This window comes from Pseudoliparis swirei, chromosome 11, assembly GCF_029220125.1.
Source record: "Pseudoliparis swirei isolate HS2019 ecotype Mariana Trench chromosome 11, NWPU_hadal_v1, whole genome shotgun sequence".
NCBI classification, from domain to species: domain Eukaryota; kingdom Metazoa; phylum Chordata; class Actinopteri; order Perciformes; family Liparidae; genus Pseudoliparis; species Pseudoliparis swirei.
The window spans coordinates 18095384-18120823 of record NC_079398.1 but is presented as its reverse complement, the minus strand read 5'-3'; the positions used below and the strand labels follow the sequence as shown (position 1 = coordinate 18120823).

General features: G+C 43.6%; 2 protein-coding genes across 5 annotated transcripts; both read left to right on the top strand.

Moving 5' to 3' along the window:
• The first annotated feature begins 118 nt into the window (after positions 1–118).
• Positions 119–7106, top strand: kif3cb (kinesin family member 3Cb). 3 transcript variants are annotated; one of them, XM_056425787.1, is made up of 9 exons: positions 119–1773; positions 1871–1972; positions 2389–2511; positions 2644–2762; positions 3731–3784; positions 4030–4146; positions 5192–5306; positions 5882–6060; positions 6466–7106. In XM_056425787.1, the coding sequence occupies exons 1-9, from the start codon at positions 340–342 to the stop codon at positions 6614–6616; spliced, it is 2394 nt and encodes a 797-aa protein (XP_056281762.1). In that variant the 5' UTR covers positions 119–339; the 3' UTR covers positions 6617–7106. The 3 variants fall into 3 exon arrangements, with proteins under 3 accessions (XP_056281762.1, XP_056281761.1, XP_056281763.1); XM_056425786.1 differs by having other exon boundaries at positions 3728–3784; XM_056425788.1 differs by lacking the exon at positions 3731–3784.
• Positions 7107–7198: 92 nt separating this feature from the next.
• asxl2 (ASXL transcriptional regulator 2) lies at positions 7199–25219 on the top strand. Of its 2 annotated transcripts, none has more exons than XM_056425784.1 (12): positions 7199–7474; positions 8703–8785; positions 9826–9934; positions 10157–10295; positions 13984–14099; positions 15557–15674; positions 16245–16304; positions 17079–17239; positions 19144–19240; positions 19338–19443; positions 20187–20850; positions 21203–25219. In XM_056425784.1, exons 1-12 carry the CDS (start codon positions 7418–7420, stop codon positions 22862–22864), a joined length of 3372 nt encoding a protein of 1123 aa, XP_056281759.1. In that variant the 5' UTR covers positions 7199–7417; the 3' UTR covers positions 22865–25219. The 2 variants fall into 2 exon arrangements, with proteins under 2 accessions (XP_056281759.1, XP_056281758.1); XM_056425783.1 differs by having other exon boundaries at positions 10154–10295.
• The last annotated feature ends 221 nt before the right edge of the window (positions 25220–25440 follow it).

The window sequence follows — 25440 nt, the reverse complement described above, 5'->3', positions numbered from 1 at the left end:
GGACTTCTGCTCCAATCCGGTTTGCTGCGCAGGTCACGTGTCTTGATTTCCATTGTCCGCAGAGCAGGGTGTGTACCGCCGGGGGAGGGTTGTGTGTGTGTGGGCTGGGTCCGGAGGACGGCATGGGTTGTTGTGTTCTCCTCTCTTCGCCGGTGACATCGCTTCTTCTCGGAAAGATGTTGCGAGTGCGTCGGGACGAGAGCCCGCGCGCGCACCGCGAAGAGATGCGCACCACCTGAACGGAGACCGGGAGCGTTGCGGCGGACACCGCCCGAGGAAAACAAGGCGGTGACGACACTTGTTTGTTTTTTATTCATATTTGTATTATTATTGACCAAAATGCCTAAACCAAAACATTGCGAGGCGGTGCGCGTGGTGGTCCGCTGCCGGCCGCTCAGCAGCAGGGAGGAGGCGGACTGCGAGAGCATCCTGTACATCGACGACCGACTCGGGCAGATCACCCTCCGGAAGCCCAGGGCGCCACCTGAGGAGCCCATGAAGGTGTTCACGTTCGACTCCGTGTTCGGCTGGGACTCCAAACAACGCGATATCTACGATGACGCGGTGAGACCCCTCGTGGAGTCCGTGCTCCAGGGCTTCAACGGGACCATTTTCGCGTATGGACAAACCGGCACCGGTAAAACGCACACCATGCAAGGGGTTTCCAACGACCTGGAGATGAGAGGAGTCATACCCAATTCATTCCAGCACATTTTTACCCAAATATCCAGGACTCAGAATCAGAAATACCTGGTGAGGTCGTCGTACCTGGAGATCTACCAGGAGGAGATCCGAGATCTGCTGTGCAAGGACAACAGGAAGCTGGAGCTCAAGGAGAACGCCGACTTCGGGGTCTACGTCAAAGACCTGTCCTCCGTGGTCACGAAGGACGCCGCCGAGATCCAACACGTGATGGACATCGGCACGCGCTCCCGGTCCGTGGGCTTCACCAACATGAACGAACGCAGCTCTCGCTCCCACGCCATCTTCCTCGTCACCGTGGAGTGCAGCGAAGTGGGTCCGGACGGCGAGGACCACATCCGCGTGGGCAAGCTGAACATGGTGGACCTGGCCGGCAGCGAGCGCCAGAGCAAGACGGGAGCGAAGGGTCAGAGGTTGAAGGAGGCGGCCAAGATCAACCTGTCCCTCTCGGCGCTGGGGAACGTCATCTCGGCGCTGGTGGACGGGAAGAGCAGCCACGTCCCGTACCGAGACTCCAAGCTCACCCGCCTGCTCCAGGACTCGCTGGGCGGCAACGCCAAGACGGTCATGATCGCCACGGTGGGGCCGTCGCACCGGCACTTCGACGAGTCCCTCGCCACGCTGAGGTATGCCAACAGGGCCAAGAACATCAAGAACAAACCTCGCATCAACGAGGACCCCAAAGACGCCCTGCTGAGGGAGTTCCAGCTGGAGATCGCGCGCCTGAAGGGCCAGCTGGAGGAGCGAGGGATGATGACGAAGGAGAGGCGGAGGATGAGGCGGAACAGCAAGAGGCTGAGCAAAAGCATGATGGAGGAGGAGGAGGAGAAGGAGATGTACGGGGAGAAGGACGTGGAGAGGGAGTTGGCGGAGGCATGGAAGACTTTTGAGGAGGAACAGGAAAAAGATGGCGGCGGCTTCTTCGGCGGCGGCGGTGACCTCCCCCCCCCCAGGGCGCTGACGTGCCAGAGGAGCGGCGAGAGGCTGAAGCACCTGAACGACAACAGAAAGAGTTTGGTGGACATGCACTGGGACCAGGACGCGCTGGAGAAGATCATCGAGAAGTATAAGGTGTGCGGGGGAAGATCACAGGGTGGGCGGGCTCAGTGGAACAAAAGGACCCCCCCCCCCCCCCGTGAATAATTAATTAAAATGTCTTTGTTCACAGGCGATGGAGAGCAAGCTGTTAGTGGGAGGGAAGACGATTATTGATCACACCAACGAGCAGCAGAAGATGCTGGAGCTGAAGAGGCAAGAGATTGCAGAGCAGGTACGTAAACAAACAAACAACAACAACAACACTGTTTTGACTCCTTATAAAACATTCTTTGGTGTTCACCTTGTTAAGTTGTAGTGGATTTTATGTACACTCGCACATGTAAACGAGGAAGTCTTATGTCTTAAATTAATGCACACAGAAAGATAATTTACATTCTAAAGAATGTATTAAAAAGTATGATCATTGTATTATATTTGTATCGGTAATGTTGATCGTATGAATGAGATGTTTTGATTATGGGAGGGAAAAGTGCGTTACTGTTTCTAGGAAGAGGCTCTTATTTTGAAGCCCTTATTTAGAAGCTCTTATTTTGAAGAGTCTAAAACCGGAAGTAAAACTCAACACTGTTCTGACTCCTTTTAAAACATTCTTTTAACCCCGAGCTGCGTGCTCCGTGTGGTTCTCAGATCAGACGAGAGCGTGAGATCCAGCAGCAGATGATGCTGCAGGACGAGGAGGTGCTGGAGATGAGGGAGACCTTCTCCTCCCTGCAGCAGGAGGTGGAGCACAAGACCAAGAAGCTGAAGAGGGTGAGATGACTCACCTTCTAGTATCACTAAAGCCATTTACCCTGCTTTAAGAAGTTCTTAAGCATCCCTGTGTCCCCTTTAGTGTGTGTTTTATGTCTTATGACACAGTCATTATTGATGTTATTTCCACAGCTGTATGCCAAGCTGCAGCTGGTGAAGGCCGAGGTGAGAGACGTGGTCGACGAGCACGTGGAAATCCGACAGGAGCTCGAGGAGACGCACACCGAACTCACCAGGGAACTCAAGTACAAGTGAGTGGGCTCGGGGGGGGGGAGGAAGACTTCCTGTCCCACGTTTAAAGATGTCGTGTTGAATCGTGACACGGTGGCATTTTGCATAATGTTTTATATAAATCATTTCAGTTTTTGTTGTACAATGTTTGCAAGGTTGATATTATCTGCTATTGGAGATGAGGAGGAACGTTTTTATGTCTCTTTATTAAATTCATTCATTTCTTTGCGACAGTGTAATGTTCTTATTAGAAATCTGCTTATTAGTCACTTCACCTGACTTTTCAGACTGATACCTTCAGGATATCTAAATATTGTTATGATCGAGTAAGAAATCAATTTGTTCTTGTTCATAATCTATAACTAGGCAGGGAGACAACAGCTTTTATATTTATTGGTAAGCAGTTGGTTTCATGTGCAGAAGATGGCATTGTAAAAACAATTGTGCTGGTTCTGTAGCCTTTTATTTGTGAACAGCAGCATTTTCCAAGGATACCTTTAAAAATATATATATAAATATATCATTTCTAATAAAAGTAAGAAAATATCATTTACAATATATAATTATAATAAAATTAATAACATATTTTCTTTTATAAAATATATAATTCATAATAAAGTTAATACAATACGTTTTTAATATATATATATATATGATTTATAATCAAATTAATACAATATTTGTTTTATATAATTTATATTAAAATTCATAAAATATTTTTGGGGATATAATATATAATTTCTATTAAAGTTAATAACGTATTTTTTAATATAATACATATTTAAATTAAAGTTTACAAAATATATTTTTTAATATAATATATGATTTACAATTTCTTAAAATAAAATATACTTTTTAATATAATATATAATTTTTAAAAAAGTGATTATAATTTTTTTGAATAAAAAACAACATATTTCTACTTCCATTTGTGCTCTGCGAAGTACATGAACATATTGAGTCTGATTCTGTGGTGGTTTTAAAGCAGGACAGGGAGACGTCCACACATAGAGACCCTCGCCGGCACGCTCATGCACCGCAGGTGAGCTCGCCGCAACCCTCCGGGTCCCCCAGAGGAGTTCTCTTCAAGTCTGCAGAATGACTTTAAATTCTTCCTTTTCTCTTCTCTCTGGAGCTTCCACTGCACACGCTTTTTCTCGGACGCTTCTTAGGAATTCCCCGCCGTTCTCCGACAGCCGCCGTGGTCTCTCCCGTGCGGTCGTAGCTACTTTTAAAGCGGGATGCTTCCTGTTGACCTTGGCTGACACACGTTCTCTTCTACTTCAGATATCTCCTGATCGAGAACTTCATACCTCCAGAGGAGAAGAACAAGATCATGCACAGGCTGCACTTTGACTGCGATGAGGACCAGTGGAGACTCCAGCCAGTCATTCCCACAGAGAGGTCAGTGGGTCGGGTCACATGGTGCCGACTCATGCCGCCGGACATGCTGCAGTGAACCAGGAAGAACTCCTCCAAGACAAAATATAAATAAACTCACCAACACACAGAACAATGAAGGAGCCAACCTTCAAAACATGGTTCTTTAAGGCACCATTTCTTGTTCCACAAAGAACCTTTCAAACCAGGGTTCTTTAAAGAACCATGTCCTTAAAGAGTTCTTCAAAGAACCTATAATGTTGCCTAAAACGAAAGAATGGTTCTTCAGTAGGTGATGGTTCTTTGTAGAACAACAAAGCCTTTTAAAGAACCATTTAACAACCCTTATTGTTCTGTGTGTACCGGGTGGAATCTAACGCTGAAGCAGCAGAGATAACCAGTTACCTCAATAGACCATGATGCACTGCAGCTATTCAAAAGTGGAAGAAAACCTGTTGCTATTTTATTATTTTATATATTACACCTGAATGCATCAGCAGGACTGTCACTAAACTTTTTAGGAAACAGAAGTATGAATAGATCAGAAGTATAAATACATCCGGCAGACTGAAGGAAGGTTAGAGTCTGACTGTATAATTGCAATCGTCGCATTTCTCTTATTATTCTAATTTAGTTTTTGGATCGTCTCCATTCATTCAATCCTCTCTTATTTTTACTGCCTGTCCAGGGTCCAAAATTAACATTTGCTGTGTGTCACAGCGTCTATTTTAGTGAAACCACCTGGAGTTGCTAAATTAAGAAGTTTTTAAAAACGTACACAGAACACTGACCCTAAATACTATAGAAAATGTATTTTTTAAATGTACAAAGAAGGGCCGTAAAGCCACCGGACCCTAAGTACTTTAGATCATTTATGCACTCTGCCTTTCCAGTGAACAGATGTCTTTATATAAAGAAAACCACACACACACACACACACACAGTTTCTTTCTGTCCCAGCGTAGATTATTCCGTCCGCTCGTCGAGCTGATTAGCGGACCGTATTTGGGGCACTTGAGAAGCTTCCAGAAGCTTGAGTCTTACCAGAACCTGGTCTCTGTCCGTGCAGCGGCCCCACTCAGTTCAAGAGGAGGCCCCTCTCCGCCGTGGGCCACAAGAGGCCAATCAGCCAATATGCACAGATGGCTGTTTCCACTGCCACCGGGGCCCCGTGTCGATACCAGGTCAGTGCTGAAGAACCATCACCTGCTGGAGAACCGGGCTTTTGTTTGAGGCACCATTATAGGTTTTTTGAGGAACTATTTAAGGAAATAGTTCTTTAAAGAACCCTGGTTTGAAAGGTTCTTTGTGGAACCAGAAATGGTGCCTGAAAGAACCATTTTCTCAAGGTTCTTTGAGACACCTTTATAGGTTCCTTTAAGAACTCTTTAAGGAAATGGTTCTTTAAAGAACACTTTGAAAGGTTATTTGGGGAACCAGCAATGGTGCCTCAAAGAACCATTTTTTAAAGATTCTTTGAGACACCTTTATAGTTTTTTTGAAGAACTCTTTAAGTAAATGGTTCTTTAAAGAACCCTGGTTTGAAAGGTTCATTATGAACCAGAAATGGTGCCTTAACTTTTCTGTGTGCATGGAAACAGCTTTGACAGTGTGACATTGTTTGATAGTGAATCATTAATGTAATATCATAAAGTACAAAAATAATACAATAAAAATAAAAGCCAGCACTTCAATACTGGTTGGATTTAAAATATTAACCGCACTAAAAAAACATGCTTGACTTGTATTGGTCCTGTAGGCTGAGAACATCATGATGTTGGATCTCGACATGTCTCCACCGACCATGTTGGCCTTGAACCTGAACGGCGCTCACCTGGAGAGAGTTTTCTCTCCCGGTCTGATGCGGGATCTCCTGGCAACGGTTCCCATGAGAGCGAGGAGCACCGCGGCGTCACGGGTCAGGAAGTCCCAATCCTGGTGAGAGGAAAACGTGCTTACAGATACTGAAAGTTCTATTTTTTAAAGGCCTGAACATTGCTGAACCTCCTGGTTTCTAAAATACAGTTTTAGGCATGGTTTCGTGGTGCCAGTTAAAGAAACACTGTCGGTTCGTATTACAATGCAGAACGTGGAGTTTAAAGCACTATACAAGTGTCTTTGCATGTTTTTTCCATCTTTAGTTCAAAAATATCAATGTTGTGTTTTTTTTTTTTTACATGTTAAATCTTCTGGTAGTCTCAGATGCCATATATTGCCGTTGATAAACCCCGTTAAATTGTGTAGAATCATTTGAGGTGTGTGATGCGGGACCATGAAACACATGCATTTTAAATAAGTCTGTATCTGCTGTTGTTGTTTTTTTGTTTTTTTAATGGTCTCCAGGTATCAGGCACCACAAGCAGCAGCATCCATCTCATCGTCCTCATCGTCCACCACTCTGACGTCGGGATCTCAGAGCTTCTCTTCTCCCTCTCAGAGGCCATCCTCTGCTTCCTATTTCCCACGGGAACGTCCGGTTCGGACAAGCCCCTGATGTGTGTCGCCTGTGCCCGGGGGTCGTTGGCCTTATAGTTCAAGCTTGTGCAGAGGACTCCAGATCTGTATGCCTTGATTTTAAATTGATGTCACAACTTTTTTCTGAGAAAGAATTCATTTTCGTCAGCATGCATTCACCATAACCAGATAATTTATCTTGGTCCCAGTCTCTGATGAGCACAGCCGACACTTTATCATTTGAAACCAGAGATATAGTAAATAGTTTTGAGGGTCTTAACAGTTTTTTCTATTTTAATTTGATACCATTTTTATTTACTTTTTTTTAATGGAAACGTATCTGTGGATTTATCCTGTATGCTTAATGAATTGTTGCTTCAATTTCTTCTTGGCGATGTCATTGTGAGCTAAACGTGTGAAGAAAGCCTGCGATGCTCTCTTGATTAGCTGCCTTATTGTTTTTCATCGGTGTGAAATAGTGCAAAGTCCATTTGCTTACACATGAAAATAAACACGGACGTGATCTTCAACTGCCTTCTGTATTTTCAGAGCTGCGGTAACATTGCTGATTTTCCTGTGACCCTGACATCTTCATATATATATATATAAATTGTTTTCTTCATATATATGAGGAAGAAAAAAGAAATATATATATATGGGGGGAACTTAGTAGACTTTGCCATGACAGCTTTATACAGTAAAGATGACGTTTCCTCCGGAGTCACGTGACTCTTTACAGTAAGTCCAACATGGCAGACGGAGTGGATCTTACGCGGTAACTAAACGCAACATTTTCAACTGGAAACGGAGGCGTTCAACAGTCCGCAAGAAGACGTCAACAATGAGGGAGAGACAGACGAAGAAGAAGGGGAGGACGTGGGCGGAAGCCGCAAAAACGGTATGCACGGGGTTTAAAAAAATAAAGTAAACTGCCTGTTTGTTGTGGGTTTTTCTTCTTCCCCCTTGAACCACTTGTACGACTGTTTTTTACGAGTGCATGACCTGCTCGTGAAGATGTGTCGCGCGCGAGAGGCCCCGTTTATGACGGTTGGGACAGTTATTCTGAACTGTCCAGTTAGCTGTCACCGTTGCGTGGCGACGGTCAGCTGGGTGCACCCGAAGCATCTAACGTTAGCTCCACTCACACACGAAACAAACAAAACTACAAACAAACAAACAACACCCTATGCCTCCTCACACGGACGACACGTTTGTCTCGAACAGAAGTGGAGTAAAGTAAAGTAGCGTTAATCACGTCAGGGAGGCGCGGCTAGCCAGGCTAGCACGCTAGCTCCTGCTAACGCAGAGAGACAGAGCTAGCTCGTCCAACAAGTTTAGTTTTTTATTTAAAGTTAAACTCATAGTTGTTCACGCGTCGCATGGACGCCCACATGCATCTAAGTGTTCATTTAGTGTGTGCCAACTTGTGTTGTGCCAGAATACAGGGACGACTGCTGCTAGCACGGCGGCTAGCTCTCCAACGTAGCATGCTAGATGATGGACCCAAATAAAAAGCCACTAGCTAACTATATCATAATTAAAGCTTCACGTTTGCTGCTCGTGTTGACATCCACTGTCCAGTTCACATTAGCGGGAGCTCCACCGAGCTAGGCTGTTAATTGTTTCCATTTCGCTTGAACTCTTATGTATAAGGTCAATTTATAATACCGTTAATTATAGTATCTAAACAACCGAGTCGCTGCAACACGTGAACCGTCTACAGACTACACTTGTTTACATGATGTTGGTTAACTGTTTTTGTTTTTATTTCTTACTTTTTTGTCCTCTCTTTTTTTAATGTTGTTATTGCTTCTATATTTTGTTTTTAGGGGGGAGTTAGAATAATAATTGTATGTTAATTCTGTGTAGCTGCAACCCCTATTTGTGTTATAACACATGCACTAGTTATAACCTAGTTATAACGCACAGGTTAACCAGACACTGTCTATTATTTACTGTGAAAGCCAAAAGACACCATGTTGGTGGTGTGGATTATTCTGAGAACTTAATGCGTTGTGGAAACTTTGTTAGTTGTTTCATCCTGTGTTTTTTTTCTCCAACAACCACTCTCACTTCAACACCACAAGTGCTTTTTTTTCATGATAATGATATTTGGTTGTTTTTAGGTTTTGGAGAAATATCCCAAGACGCCCATGAGCCACAAAGAGATCTTGCAGGTGATCCAAAGAGAAAGACTGAAGGAAATAAGGTAAATATTTGTCCTGTTTTCTTAGCTTTACAACAGCAATTAAATGCCCTTCAGAGAGGAGACATCATCTGTTATTGATCGCTCATTCCACGTATACTTCCCCTTCTTCTTGTTCACATAGGCAACGCTTATTTGAGTCAATTAATAACTTTCATTTCTTTTTGTTTCATTGTCACTTTTCTCATCCAGAAGGTAAGAAAAAGCTAGCCCCCCCCCCCCTTTATATAACACACTCACTGCAATTCCACCTTGTTTACCTTTTGCATGTTATTAAAAATTACATGTCCCAGGTTCAAGTTGCATATAGACAGCGTAAGAGTCACATTTGTATTTTACCCTATAGACTTGCTGTAATTTATAACCACCTGTTGCATAAAAACATATACAGTATACAGTTTATATCTTTTCAGTATTGTAAATTAAACAACATTCTAACAAATTAAAGCATGGATCCCGATGAGGATGCTTTCACTCTGTAGATTTTAAAATATGTTTTTCCAAAGATGTATTGGGGGAGTTGTCAATTTAAGGAGATCAATTATCAAGTAATCCTAACTGGTGTAATTTTGTAAATTAAAAACAGATGTGGCATTTTTCTCAATTTGTTCTATTACCAAACATTTAGCTTAACATACTTTACGTAACATACTGTATTTTACACTGTATAAAATAACATGCATGTAATTTTTTCTTCACTATGTACCCCTGGATACGTCTCTGACATGGCTGCTGAGGCATTATTGTGCACTCTTAATTAACTCAAGTTTTCTTTGAAAATATTTGACTGAACTATAATAAGACATAGTTTTGCTGGACCGGTTTAATATAAGAATATCAGGTCCTTATAATAAGATTGGTCTGGGTAAAGCATTCAGTAAATTGACCACAGCTCCACTGACGTGAATCTGACCTGATGGTGGCAATCTCTCCCCAGATATCAGAGCAGCCTCGACCCTTCTTGTGTCTTTCTCCCAGCTGTTTGATTTATTGGGGATACAGATGTGTAATTAGCATGTTTTTTTTCTCCTTTCATGATCCAGTGGAACCTCGCCGCTGGCATGTCTGAACGCAATGCTGCACACAAACTCTCGTGGAGAGGAGGGGATCTTCTACAAAGTCCCAGGCAGAATGGGGGTCTACACATTAAAGGTCAGTTGGACGTATAGAGCAGCTTTGAAAATCGTGAATGGACTACTTTTATGTTAATGATCATTATAGCATCATAACCAAATATACACATCTTCATGCTCTTGTACTCAAATCATGAACGCTTAGGTTGAAGTATGGGATGGACGTGAAAGATGCTTGATAACCGCTCCTCTTTTTCTGTCCATCTCTGTGTCCTCTTATTTCATTATTTTTTCGTAGAAGGACATCTCGGACGCGGCGAAGGAGCTGTCCGAGGAGAGCACCAAAGAGAGCAGCGACAACCTGTCGGATTCCCAAAGCACGGAAAACAGCAGCGGTGCTGTCGCAGGAGACGTCAGGAGAGGCCGGTGGATGCGAAGAGGTACTGCGCCCCGTTTGTACATCACTAAGTAGAGCCTCTTTTAGAAGAGTTTACAGACCATGTGAATATTTAATGGAGATGTTAACAGATACCATTGTGCATTATCTCATTTTAGAATAAAATTTAATTAAAAAAACGTCACCAATACGTTATCTTCAAACTCTTTCTACAGCAGGGGTGTCAAACTCATTTTCACCGTGGGCCACATCAGCATCATGGCCGCCTCTTAAAGGGCCGGTGTAACTGAAGCAGTGTATAAACTACTCCCGAACATATTGTTAAATAACTCTCTTTGCATTTGATTATTGTTTATTTGAGAGAAGAAATATTGTACACAAGAACATTTCTCTAATATTTAGTGCTGTGAAAAATAACGCGTTAATTCAATTACAGGTTTAACTAGTTTTGTTTTTTTTACGCATTTAACGCATGCGCAGAATGAGCTTCCAATCCGTCTGTTGTTGGTCGTCAGGACGAAAAAAAAGTCACTTGCAAAATGAGCTTCCAATACACCACTTCAATCTGAACTCTGTCCGCTCTCATGCAGGCGGTCTGTTCATCGGTAATGATCCTTCCGCAGGTTCACCTACGGAAACCTTGTTACGACTTTTACTTCCTGTAGATCAGGGTCTCAACACGTCGATCGCGACCTGCCAGTCGATCGCGGCGTAGTGTCGGTAGATCGCATGACATTAAAAGATTGGCCCGCCCCTGACATGTTCTCTAGAGCACGTCTTTGTTCTTTTATTAAACTAAACGTCTGTTGTTGATCGTATCTCCACAGCAGCATGTCATTTCTGTCTCTTCGCGTTGCGTTAACACTTATCGATCTCCGTCTCGCGCCACAGAGCTCCGTGCGCGCATCGGGACCGAGCAAAAAAGTCACTTGTCAATCTGTCCACCTGTCCGGGCCGGTGAGGTTTCAGCTTTGCAGCGGTGTCCCGCCGTCCCTTTCATCACGGCCCAGTTCATGAAGAAAACCCACACAGTCAGTTTGCCTCAGCAGCTGCTAGAGGAAGACTAGAGGCCTTTAGATTGTATCATGGTGGAGTTAATGGTTGACAAACAAGAGAAAAATGTTCTGTTTAACCCTCCTGTTACCTTTACATTTACTAACATATTTTACCCTCGGGGTCAATTTTACCCCAGCAATTAAAACCTCCAGAAAATTATTAGAATTAATATTGCTTCCCAAGTTTAAGTGTGAGGTACTTTATGTTTTTTTGTTGACTACCTAAATAGCCCTTTAAATAAATAAAAAAGTTGATATTTCTGATATGTTTGACAGTGAAAAACAGCCTGGGGTCAAATTGACCCCAAAGAACACCGACATTAAACATTGAATGGGGTCAAATTGACCCGAAAGGTAACAGGAGGGTTAAACATTCTGTTTAGAATGAAGATGTATTAATGTTCCATATGGAAGAAAACTGCTAAATAACTGCTGAGTTGCAGCACCAATGTATAGAAGAATGTATAAATGTATATATCCGTCTTTTGTCATAAATCTCTATGTTCTCACAAAATATACCGAGAATATCGGTAATATTACTAATATGTGATTAATTTTTCAAATTACAAATTCAATTTGTATATTTTAAAATTCAATTCACTAATACCCTGCCCCACACAGACATCCTGCCCCAAAAGGACCAGAAAACCAAAAAAAAAAAAGGGGGGAAAAAAAAGGGAAGAAGGAGGGAGGAGGAGGAAAGAATCCTAGGATGGACAGAGGGAAGGGATGTAAGAAGAGACAGAGACAGAGTTAAGCAAGTTAAAATATTTAATAGACAGAATGTACAATATGAGAATAGAGTATATTGTATATATCATATGAATAGCGCATCTTCCTCCACAGCAGGCCATGATGGAGGAGTGGAGGAGGGAGGTGGAGGTGGACAGGAGGCACATGGCAGGCAGGAGGAGTGGCGAGCAGGACATCCAGACAGATCCATCCATGAGCAGCCATTATGTCCCATGTAGGGTCCCGGGACCCCATGAGACGAAGCCAAAAGGGAAGGGGGGGAGAAAAGCAGAGTTAGTACGTGATGAAGAGATGAAAAAATTCAGAAAGAGAGAGAGAAAAGAGATAGGGGTACCAGTGCATCCTAAAGCAGCCCCCAGCAGATATAGCCAAAATAGCAGCATACCAAACCAGGCAAAAACCTGATTCAGCCCTAACTATAAGCTCTGTCAAGAAGAAGGGTCTAAGTCTACTCTTAAGCGAGGTGACTGTGTCCGGTCTTGGACTGAAATTGGGGGTTCATAAAAAAGAGCTTGATAACTAAAGGCTTGGCTGGCTTTTCTACTTTAGGACTCTAGGAACACACTTAGAGTAGTCATTCTTAGTTTAGAGAGCCTAGTAGTGGGCAATATGGTACGAGCAAAGCCTTAAGATATGATGGCATCACCAATCAAATCAAGGCTTGGTGGTCAGAAGAAGAATTTTTAAATGATGATTTGATTTACTGGCAGAGCAGCAGAGCAGCTAGTGCATGTGTGATCTCTCTTTTCTTCTTTTTTTTAGTGACACTGCAGCATTCTGGATCAACTGGAGGGACCTAAGAGATTTATTAGAGCAGCCTGCTAATAAGGAGTTGCAGTAATCCAGTCTCGAAGTAACGAATCATGTTAATCATGATTAATCCACAAAAACCTGTGATTAACCCGATTAAAAATTGTAATCGTTTCACAGCCCTACTAATATTATAACACAAATCCATTTAATTTGTAACCTTCAAAATAAAAGCACAGGATATAAAGGGCCATGTGTTTGACACCTGTGCTCTACAGTATTAAAGAATAAAAGCTTGTCAATAGGTGATACATACTACTCATTAGTTCACATTTGCTGGTTGGTTACCGAGCTTCCGTCATGACCACGGCGGTTCACGCCCCTCAGCAGCCGTTTGTGAAAAGTCATCGCGGAAACACAGGAAACCAGTTGAAGAAGCAGTAAAAAAGAGGCGAGCATAAATTTACGTTGACTCCTCCAAGAAAAATAATTCCCGGAATACACTCTGCATCAAACATGCCGATGGCAAAAGGTGAGTTTTTAAAATATTTTTAGGTAAACGCACCGTGTCCGTAAAGTCTTTGGTGAATCTCCAGGCTGCACGCGGAGCACGTCTTGGCAGTTGTTCCTCTAAATCATCTTATTGTTAATTATTATAGTTATTGTGCGGCGAATTTCAAAACATCTTTTTTCAAGAACAATCTTCTCTCTGACTCTCGTTATTTATCTCTGCCACTTGTGAACTGTTAAAACAGGAAACTGTATTTTCTCAACACGACCTGCGACCGCTTCCTCATTACGCAGCGAGAAACCGCCAAGCAAGAAACCCAGTGGGAGGATATCGTTTTATTTTTGCACTAATCAATGCAAAGAGCCACAGAGTCAAATGCAGATTAAGTGGCATCAAGAAGAGAAGCAAGTGGAACATAGAAAGAGAAATAAGGAGCAAAGAGGTCGTCGTGAACAATCTCTCTGTTGACACGTTCGGCCCATTTTTAGTCACGTGATATACATTTTTTCTGAAAGGTAATGCAATCTGCTTCTTTGTGCACGGTATTGGTTTTCAGTTTCATGAAAACAAAAGCACAACGTGGTAAAAGTCTGTGCACCGCCCTCAGGAAGTGTGTTTTCTTTCCTCTCACACCATCCGTATCGTGCTCTTGCATCTCGTAGTTCCCTCCAAGCTGCAGTCACAGCTGTCGTCGCCGCAGCCTCGATGCCCGCCGCCCTCCGTCCCCGGTAAACTCATCTCTCCGTCGCAGAAGCATGGCAAGAAAGCTCTGAAGCAGGTACCGACCGGTTGTTTATTTTTATATGCATTGATTGTGTTGGTAACAGCTTCTGAGCAAACACTGCCGTCACCAGCACGTCTCACACGGTGCACAAGTTCCTGTCACACATCCCTGCCACCCCTTGCTGCAACAAAAAACACACACTTGTTAGTTAGAGTTGAGTAATGTATTCACGTAGTTTTACTCACATTAACATTCAGATTGAACTATCAGGGTTCGTACAGTCATGTAAAATCTGGAAAAGTCATGGAATTTAATAATGATTATTTCCAGGCCTGGAAAAGTCCTGGAAATGTGTTACATTCACGTGTTAATTTACGCAGTTTGATTAAAAGAATAAACATTTATATCAATATTTATTCCTTTCTCTCATTCATTTGTGTAATCGAAGATTGTTTATACACCGAGATTTCACAAAGTGTTTGGTCATGGAAATTTGGTTTGGATTCATGGAAAAGTCCTGGAAAATTCCTGGAAATCCATTGGTCAACATGTGTATGAACCCTGATTATTACATCAACAGTTCTGATCTGAATCTCACACCTCAAATCCACGTGTCAAAATACGCTGTCACACTCCTCTTGTGTTTGTTTTCACGGACACATTGTTATTGTTATCACTATTATTATTATTATTATTATTATTTTTAATTCCACTTCTTTTGACACAGGCCGTTTAATAGGATTTTAAAGCCTTTACGGTTTTACAATCACCCATCCATCTTATCAAACCATATACAGTAAATAGGACTTCAATAACATTGTCACCCATAAGTAATTTTAGCGTTAATGTCATGTTTTTGAATCCTCATTGTACAAAGACAAACTCATAAAATGAGATTTGTTTTTCTTGACCAAAGTAAACGTGTACGTGTTGTACACAACGCCGCATCGGCTCATCAGCAGGTCACAAAACTCTCCTTCAATTCTCTACCTGTAAAACATCTTGTGTTGATTCTTTTTTTTAAAGAAAAATGCTGGTTTTACAGTGTTATTGTCCTCATTGTTCAACTTTTTTTTTCTTATTGTGCTTTTTTTTTGCGTTTACACTTAATTAGATTTCTCTTGATTGCACATATTGTAATCCACTCCATCTGTGCTGCTGCGGCGTGTTACCTGCGTCACGCCAATTAGTGTTCCTTTATTGGGTGGAGGGAACACGAGCGGGTTTACAATTTGGCAAACATATTCACTTATTGTGTACTTCTTTCCCCTCTTAAGACAAAGACCGTCTCGGATTTCGTTTCTTTAATTAGACGACGAGGTGTTTGCGAGGCGAACTCGACAGATTCACAACGCAGAGCTGATTTATGCTTGTGTTGCGCAACACGTGTTTCGTGGCTCGAGCTGCTACTCGGCTGTTATTTAACTGGCCGAGTGCCCCCCCCCCAAGGGAGAAGTCGCAGGGAAACGGAGGGTTTCTGCACATTCACACTGTTTTGTTTTCTCCTCCAGGCCCTGAAGCAGCAGAGAAACCAGCGCAGACAGCGGGGGAGGATGCCGACCACCTCCAGCCCCAGACTGCTCCTGAAAACCATCAAAGACATGGCTGACAACATCGCCTCCAAGACGGGTAGGCAGCGGCTGTTATGTTGCACACACAGAATATGAAATGACTAATAGTGTCACTTTGGATGTTATATTAACGCTCATTGCGTGATTATCCACACACACGGGGTCCGTACGGTCTTGGAAAACCTGGAAAAGTCATGGAATTTTTTTAATAGTTATTTCCAGGCCTGGAAAAGTCCTGAAAAAGAAAATCTAAATTTTTTTGGAAAAGTCCTGGAAATTTTGCATTCGCGCTGTGTTTTAAATAATTAATATGTTTTTAAAAGAATGACGCTCTAAATATAAGCCGGCATTCGCTCTTTCATACTCGCAATTTTTTTTGCGCTGCAAGTGAACGCACCTTAACTGAAAAGACATGAATGTTTATTCTTTTACTCTAAACTATTGTCTCTCATTTATTTGAGTCATTTAAGGTTATGCTTTGGAATTCTCTTTGTTAGTTTAATTACGACATTTTCTCACTTTTCATGAATACACCGTGATTTCATCCATTGGTCACCATGTGTATGAACCCTGGACACAGTTCTGACCCTGAATGACGTATTATGCCTTGTCCTGTTATAACTTCCAGACTCGTGCCACCCAGTCGTCCCTCGGAAGGCGTCTCAGAGGTCATGCCGGCTCGGTGCAGGTACGTCAGACTTCTACGTTAAATTAATCCAGTAAACTTCTATGTTTCTCTTATGTTCTCAAGAACGCCTTCACATTTTGGCGTAAACCTTCCGCCTCGACAACTGATTGGATTTTGGAGGTCAAAGGGAAAAGGTCAAAGGTCACTATGACCTCACACAACACGGTTTTTTGGACATTACTCAAGATTCACATTTTAATTACGATAATTTCATATAAATAAAGAAATTTTGAACAAAGTTTTGGCGATACATTTAGTTCTTACTGTCCAGGAACAATACATATAGTAAATATTTATTGATATATTAGAAGCCACAGTGTTGCACTGGACCACATGTTCTCTCATCACACAATGCAGTTCATTTAGCAGTAAATACTCACAAGTGCACCAACAATGTATTCATCCGCAGCTTAAAGTAGTCCCTAACAAATGCACTATTTGTCTGAGAAGACATTATTTAGCCTTTTTTCGGGGGCGCTGGAGCCGATCCCAGCTGACATAGGGCAAAGGCAGGGGACACCCTGGACAGGCCGCCAGTCCATCAATATATAACCAACCAACAAAATCTTAACACAACTTATTTCCAATGTGGGCCTTTACACAGACACAATCAATCAAAACTCAATCTAGTTACAATGAATTGTTATATTTCGTCACATTTACATCGTGAAATGAGCAGCAAATGTTAACGGGGAAAACCAAATGACACAACTATGACTCCAGGTGCCAGGTGTGTGTGTCGGCGTTCACCTGCTTCCCGTTTTTGTGTCGCAGGACAGCTGAAACGCACACAGTGTAGAATCGACGTGGAGACGCCCGACTCCATCCTGGTGAACACCAACCTCAGGGCGATCATCAACAAGTACACGTTCTCCGCGCTGCCGCCGAAGCGCCAACAGAAGCTGCTCACGCTTCTCCCGGAAGTTGACCGGCAGGTGGCTCTAAAATTATTACACTTCTTATGTGCTTGTCGCATTATTTAAGTGTTATACGGGGTTCCTACGCTCATGGAAAACATGGAAAAGTTATGGAATAAAAAATAAAAAAGGTTATTTCCAGTCCTGGAAAAGACCGTAAACAAAATTTATTCCCAAAAGTTTTGGAAAACTCCTGAAAATGCATTTATATACATATTTATTCTTTTAATCAAACTAATGTCTCTTATTTTAGGTATATACTTGTGTATACACTGAGATTTCACCATGGAAATTTGGTTTACAGTCCTGGAAATCCATCGGTCGACATGAGTCAGGGACGTGCGGTCAGGGGAGGCAGGTGAGGCAGAGCCTCACCTGTCATCATGAGTAAAAAAAGTAAAAAATACAAAATAAAATAATGATAACATCAAATTTATATTAACATTTGTCCACCGATCTTTATGTATGACTAATTTCGAACATTTTATAGTCAAAATCGCTGAATTTGCCTATTTCCTGTTCAAATGCAGGATGAATCGAGAGTTGAGGCAGCGACGAGTCGAGCCTCACCTCTGATTACGCAATCCATCACAAGCTGGGTTGATGCAATTGGCCCGTGCGGGTTGCCGTATCTCTGCATGTCGCCAATATAATGTTTGCAGATATGTTTATTTACCCTGATTTTCCACAGTCTGGCTAAGGTCTTTAACCATTACAGTTTAATGTTTGTAAGTGACATATTTAGTTTTGCTGATGGGAAATAAAACCGCAGTGAAAAGGCGCGGTGAGGCAGATAATACTCTGCCTCACTGAAGGGGCGCTAGTGAGCCAACGGGTACTTGTTGCTGCTTCTTCTACGCAGAGGCGCCAGGCGAGTCAAGTCCGTTTGTTTTTGTATTTTGCTCCGCCAGACTGCCAACATGGAAGAGGATTATATATCTAAGCTTAAACATGTATCAAAACTGGACTTTCGGTCAAAAGTGGACGTGATTAACACAGGTAGACCAACGACGGAGCTAAAAGGTTTGCTTCAAACTTTTTCTTAATTCAGGCTAGCGCCGTTTAGCTAGCGGATGCTAAAAGCGCGCTAGCGTTCTAGCGTTTCCGGTTCTGTGCTGTGACGTCACTAGTGACATCACAGAGCGCCGAAACAGAGTTTATATATAGAAGTGATTTCCAGCAGGAATTTACTCTGTGAATCTCACGCGGGTTCACCCTCCTGGGGAGGGGGGGCTCTGAGATTCACATTGGGGTGGGTGGGACGGCGATTCTCGAATCGCCAGGACAAACAGCAAGCACACAGACAGAAAAACACAATAATCGAATTACTCCAAAACAAGACTATAATGCTTGTGAGTCAAGTTTATTTATTTATTTATTTTTTGCCTTGAAGTACGAAAGTAAGTTTTACGTATCTGTAATATGTAGGCTACCGTGTGCGTTTGTGCGCGTCTGTGTTGTGTGGAGAATGCTGATGAGACATGAAATAACCAGGAGCCAATTGAATAAGCCCCTTTTGGGTTTATATATTTGTAAATCTGACACTAAAGGAGTCAGTGCCTCACCAACCATGAATCTCACCGCACGTCACTGACATGTGTATATATTGTTTTGATAATGTGGGAAACACAACTGACAGAAGGAAATAATAATAATAATAATAACTTTATTTAAAAAAACAAAGTTTACAAAGTGCTCTACAGAGAATCGAGGCAAATCAAATAGAATGGTAAGATACAAATATAAAATAAAAAACAGGCAAATTTAATAAGGGGAACCAAATAACTGCATAGAAGGACGACATCACTTAAAAGCTGTTCTTTAAAAATGTGTTTTAAAAAGTGATTCAAAAGAAGTGATGTTCAACCGTAGTGATGCGCTGGTGGTGATGATGTCATAACGTGGCCCCTCCTCTCCCCCAGGCCTGCGTGGACGGCCTGCTGAAGCTCACGGGTTCTGCCCTGAACAACGAGTTCTTCACGTCGGCGGCTCAGTCCTGGAAGGAGAGGCTGGCTGAGGGTCAGCGTTAACCTGCGATTCATATTCACAAAGCACGGTTACGCCACCAGAGTCTGTTTTCTTTATTCTCTTTATTATGTAACGTCTGTCTCCGCAGGGGAATTCACTCCCGAGCTGCAGCTACGAATGCGCCAAGAAATAGAGAAGGAGAAGAGAGTGGAGCTGTGGAAGGAAGTCTTCTTTGAGAACTATTATGGGCAAAAGTAAGTCCTCCTCCACGATGTGTTATTCATTCAATAATCACGAACTTTAGAGAAGGCATATTCCCTTTTCACTTCTTCCAAAAGAGAGTTTCTTTCACATTAAAATACATCGAGGATTTTTTCTCTTCACGTCATTGACGTGATTGTGTATCTAATCTCAGAAATGCATTGTTATAAATGGTGATGTATATATTTAGGATTATTTAGAGCAGAGTGAGATCACACGTCCTCATCTCCTCATCACAATACAGAAGTACGATGTTATTCGTTAAATTATATTGTATTTCCAAAAGATCTAATTTCTTCAAGATAGGCTAAATCTAATGTAATTGACCTGTTAGCTAATGTGGAGACTGATGGATCGAGAGGCCAATCAAAGAAGTCTCACTGGATGACATGCTGAAGGTGTTCTTGAGTTTCATTCTCCCCTCTCATCGTTCATTTGAAGGCCTCTCATCACTCCGGTGGAGGACATTTTTAATTCAGTAAAAAAAACACATCAACTCTTTCACACAAATGTAGCGAATCTGTCACAATAACTACATTGTAATGTTTTTATCTATAAAACTAAACTAGCAGCATAATTCTCGATGTTATGACTTTAAATCCCAACTGATAATTCCTTTAAAAGCTCAGTGTTTTATTAAATATCTGTGTTCCTTTTTTAGGAGTCCAAATCATTTGATTTGTGGATTTATTTATTATTATTTGTTTTTCTATCGTCCTAATCTCTCTACGTCTAGTTCTGGGTTCAGCTTTGAGGAATCCAAAGAGCTGACTGAGGCTGATGTGCATCACGAGTCGAGCAGGCCGCGTTCCCCGCCCCGCCAGACAGGACCCACCGATCCCAAGGTCACCGAGGACGGCGGCGGCCGGAGCGATGCTGCCGCGGCGAAAGACGCGAGGCCCGCGAAGGATCCTCCGAAGACGCAGCCCGCTCAGAGAGAGCCCGTCTCCACCGGCGAGCCCATGAAGACACGGCGAGCGCAGTACGCCGAGGATCGGCAGTTGAGCGGCGCGGCGGCGCAGCCCGGGCCGCCAACAGCCGCGACGAAAGCACCCGACGGCGAGAGGTCGGCCGAACGGGCCGAGGCAGCTGAAGAGGGAGCGAAGGAGGAGGAAACCCAGCTCCCCGAGTCGCCTGTGAAGAAGAGCCGACCGCCGGCGATGACTAGTTTGGAGATGAACGAGGATCGGCCGATGTCCGTCGTTACGCCGGCCGAGGAGAGCACGGAGGTCGTCTCTGAGCCCTCGGAGCCGCTGAAGAGGAAATCCCTCAGTGAGATCGGGGATGATTCCACTCCAGAGAAAAGGCCCCGCGTCTCCTCCGTCTTTCCCCCAGCGTCGTCCGCACCGAGCGCCGCCGCTCCGGCTCCATCGACGCATCCCAGGGTTCCACCGCTCACGGTAGGAGAACATGTGTGTGAGTCCAAAGTCTCCTCTGATCCTCCATCTGTCTCTTAGTCAACACACAGAACTCCCCACTGGACCGGTGGCGGGCGGCCGTCACACGTTCACAGCGCTTACAGGGGCGCGCCAGCAGCTGAGTCAAAAATGATCAAATATCCTTTAGAAATGCCTCAAGCCCCTCCTGCACCTCCTGATGTGGATCTATGTTATCAGTGTATTCCAGTCTGAGCTTCCCAGATGCATCGACACACCTTCGTTACGGTTTCGTAGCGATGACACGAGACAGAAGTATTTCATTTAGCATTTTACTCGCATATGAATGTCTTCTTTACATTTGTTCACTCTGCAGATCCCAGCGGCACAAATTCTTCCCGTTCCTTCGTCGACGAGGCCGGTCTCGCCCAGGACCCCCCTCCCGGCCCTGCTCAGCAGCCCGGTTCGCACCGGCGCTCGCACTTTGGCTGACATCAAAGCCAAAGCTCAGCTCGCCCGGGCGCAGCGGGCAGCAGCAGCGGCCGCCGCCGCAGTGTCATCCGCAGCCAAGGGAGCGGTGCCGGGCCCGGGGGGAGGAGGAGGTGGTGTAGAGCAGGCACGGCCGTTGGCGAGCCCGAGCTCAACGGCCCCGACCGGGTTACCAGCCTCCAGCTGCAGCTCCAGTCGGACCGCTGCACCTCCATGTCGCCCGCTGGACCCAAACTGGTCTCAAACTTCTCACCCCACCAGAACCCATGAAGAACGCCAACCTGCCGGTTCTGTCGGCGCAGGAACCGGCAGCGTTGACATTCAGCACTTTCCGTCATCTCTGCACTCTGTGACGGGACAGGAGAACCCGTCACTCGCTGGATCAACCGAGACCAGCTCCTGTCTCCCCGCAAACAACCCACTGGTCGCTCGGCTCCTGCAGGTCCTCCCGAAACCGCTTTCCCCGGTGGAGGTGAAGATGTCGAACGTACCCTGTGGGAGCAAAGGGTCCGATCAGCTGTCCCACCAGATCAATGCAGCAGGACGGGCAGCACCGGGCTCAGAGTGCACGAGACACCGCAGGGAACCTCCCGATAAGGAGACTCAGGAGCAGATCCTGCAGGCGCTGATGCAGAGGAAAGGCCGGCCGGGCCAGCCTCATGGTGGTCCGGGGCCTCAGCAGCACCAACACAGAGTCCACCAGCCGGTGCGTGCAGAAGAACCTGAGGACCGGTCCAGGATTTCCGTCGGATTTCTCGGTCGAAAGAGGATCCCCAAGCCCGCCGTGACGGGGCATTACCTGCTCAACGTGTCCACGTACGGCCGAGGACCGGCGAGCAAGAGGCTGCTGCAGCCGGCCGGCATCCCCAACCTGTCCAGTTGGAAAAGGGAAAGCGCAGAAGAAGACGAGGAGGAGGAGGAAGAGGAGGAGGCGGCGGAGGCTAAGGAAGAAGAACCCGCCAGGAAATGTTTCTTTCCTGCTTCGGTGGTCAAAAAGGAGCAGCACGGATTCTCCATAACCACGTCCGAGGAGGCGGCGAGGATTCAGCATCGCTCCGATATCAAGACCGAGAGCGGGTCGGAGGACGGCGTCGATGGCGCCAAAGACGCCGCCGCCTTTTCTCAGTACCTCGAACTCCGCAATAGCAACGGAGGACACTCCCAGCCATATCTCCCACTCGATAATCGTGACTTGGCGGCGGCGGCGGCGGCGCGCTACGGCGGCACCATCAGCATGTCCGTGCCTCACACGCTGAGCCACGCCGGCGCCGGTTCGTCCGTGGCTGCGGCCGAGTCCGGCGGCGGCGTGGTGTCCTTCTCGGTGACCGTCACCACCATACCCGCCGGTCGCTCAATGGACCGCGGCGACCACGGCGAGCCTTCGCCGCCCGGGCAGTCGTTCATGGAGGGCGGCGGCGTGGAGGACGTGCAGTCCAAGTGCTACTGCCGGCTGAAGGCCATGATCGTGTGCAGCGGCTGCGGAGCCTTCTGCCACGACGACTGCATCGGGCCCTCCAAGCTGTGCGTGTCGTGTTTGGTCGTGCGGTGACGTGAACCGATACCGAGAACTAATGAATCGGATTGAAGCGAGGGCGGAGGATAAAACAACCTCCAGCACGTGGCCGCTGTAAGACGAAAAGAACTTCCGAGGATTTACACTGGATGTTTTTTTTGTTTCAACGACACGGATGCAACGTTTTTTTGGTTGCTTTCGTGCATTTCTTTCGGAGAGAAATGTCCAATCAGTTTTTTAAAAAATCATCAGTATGAAAATTTTAAGTCTGGCAATGTTTGCACTCGGTGAGGATTAGCGTGATATATATTTTTAAATAAATACGTATATATATGTGTAGTAGTTTAACAACGACGAAAAAAAGGAGGGAAAAATGAATGTTGATATTTTTGTAGAACATAATGACTGACACTTTTTTATATTAATCGGCCTGATAGTTGTGGTTTAAAGGCTAAAAAATAAAATAAAGGGCGCTAATGATAATCATTCGTTGTAGAGGACATCCTGGCATTTATGCACGAGTGGCAGGAAAGTGTAACTCACGGTAACTGTTTTATATTTAAAAGAAATACATTTATTACTGATCGGATTTAAGAACAAATAAAAAAGAAGATGTATAGTTTTAGAAAGAGAATATAAATGAACGGCATTTTGATGCCATGAAATCATTTTTTGACCAACAGTTAAACGGCAAAGCACTTAAAAACCACCTGGATATGAGGTAGTACCTGTGTACTGTACTTCATAAAAAAAACATATATATATAATAATAATGTATATATAAAAATGCCTACATGTTCCGTTTGGCAGACTGAGATCTTTTCTAGGTCACTTCCTACTGTGTGAACCTTCATTTATTCACCCAAAAAACAAACAAAAAAGCAAGTTTGTCTTTTGAAATATTTGCAGTGAGAAGAAACTCAATGCAACATGAAGAAAACTGTAAATATGTGCTAATATTTACAGTATATTCCTAGATGTAGAAATGTGTTTTTAATTGTATTCGCGCGGCACACGTTGCTTATATCTTGTTTATTACAAAAGGATTTTTTTTAATGTGGAAATGAAATGGAAGAAAAACAGTACCTTTATGCTAAAAATGCTAAACGCTTTTATCATGAAATGATTTGAGCGTAGCGACGCGTCACTTTGACAGGCGAGTGGAACACCTCCATATTTAAATGGCCTTTCTTATTCCAGAGAAATTTAGAGCATTTTAATGTGGCGGGAGCACAAAATATGACTGGATCCTGTTTAAATAACGCACATCTATAATGTGTACAATGAATTTGGATGACGTAAACACATCGTGGACCCCTGCTTCACCTCACAATAGCATTCAGAATTACCTCGGTAAGGTTTTTTGGCAATTTTCAAATTAAGACTTTTATTTTGAAATCTCCCAGAGGTGCAAAGTAAAGGCCTGTTTCATAGAAATTATGTTCAAGGTAACATGCCAAGTCACCTTTTTTTTTTTTTTTTAAAGAGTCATAAAGTAATATATTTTAATATAAAAAAAACCTTTTTTAAAAAATGTTTTAATCAACACGGTATTTACTATAATAATATATTGGCTGTCCGTTTTTTGTTTTTTTCTATAATTTTGTTTTGGACTGGGCAGACCACCATACAGAGAATAACTTTACTTTTATAAATGAAATTGCCCAGGTATCAATATCCCAGCTTTTTGTCAATGGATCTCGTTGATCTGTATGTTCCCATGGAGATCTTGTCGTATATGTGTGTAATGTTTGTGTCATTACCTTATGAAAACTAAAAGATCTCTTTTTAAAGCACCATTTGTAGGTCAGTGGATTAAACAAAGTCCATTTTTTAAATGTATTTATTATTAAATGGGGCTTTATGTCTTGTGGAAAATAGTTTTTTTAGAGTCCGGAGAAGTTTTCCACATAATTTGTAGCATAGTAATTTCACTAAAACTGGCATACCAGTGTTTTATTTAGTTAACACAAATTTAATATATTCCCCCATAAATATTTAGGTCCTATTTGGTTGAATGTGATGTTAGAATGTTGTATTTAACTCGTGTTTGGGGACTGGATTGCACTGCAAAAAACAATTAACAAACACAATCAAACAACTCAAAAGGCAGCTGAAATCTTTGTTAAGGGACTGAAACGTGAGGCGGTGAAGTTCTACCCGTTGTGTGTGCATTCAGAAGAGAAATTCATAGAAATAATGTCCACAAAGAGGTCATGGGCAATCATCACCATTTTGGAAATGTCAACTGTCATCTCTATGAATTTGTTCAATATGTCTGTCTTCTTGTCTCCATTTAAACTCCAGGGTGAATGTAATCAGCACTTATAAACAACAAAGTGTATTTTATCAGAAGTTATAGACTATTATGAATAAATAATGAAAAGATAAGCATTTTGTGTGTGTTTACTGGTGTTGAACTCGCAGAGGGACGTCTGTTCATTATTGCATCGCAACCTCCACGCTTCATGGCTTCTACTGTTGTATTTAGAGCTTGTGTTATAGTCACTTGTTTATCTTTTTAGACCCAAATACATCACGTTTTGGCCGTACCTATAAAACATGATTTATTTATGTTGTAAAAGATCCATAAAGTGGTGAATATGACATTG

Bases quoted from the DNA above. Each gene is read 5' to 3' on its own strand.
- kif3cb (XM_056425786.1), top strand. From the start codon at position 340: ATGCCTAAACCAAAACATTGCGAGGCGGTGCGCGTGGTGGTCCGCTGC. The intron at 3,785-4,029 runs GTGAGCTCGCCG...CTTCTACTTCAG, and splicing joins GGCACGCTCATGCACCGCAG to ATATCTCCTGATCGAGAACT. The intron at 6,061-6,465 runs GTGAGAGGAAAA...AATGGTCTCCAG, and splicing joins GTCAGGAAGTCCCAATCCTG to GTATCAGGCACCACAAGCAG.
- asxl2 (XM_056425783.1), top strand. From the start codon at position 7,418: ATGAGGGAGAGACAGACGAAGAAGAAGGGGAGGACGTGGGCGGAAGCC. The intron at 15,675-16,244 runs GTAGGCAGCGGC...TATAACTTCCAG, and splicing joins CAACATCGCCTCCAAGACGG to ACTCGTGCCACCCAGTCGTC. The intron at 16,305-17,078 runs GTACGTCAGACT...TTTGTGTCGCAG, and splicing joins GTCATGCCGGCTCGGTGCAG to GACAGCTGAAACGCACACAG.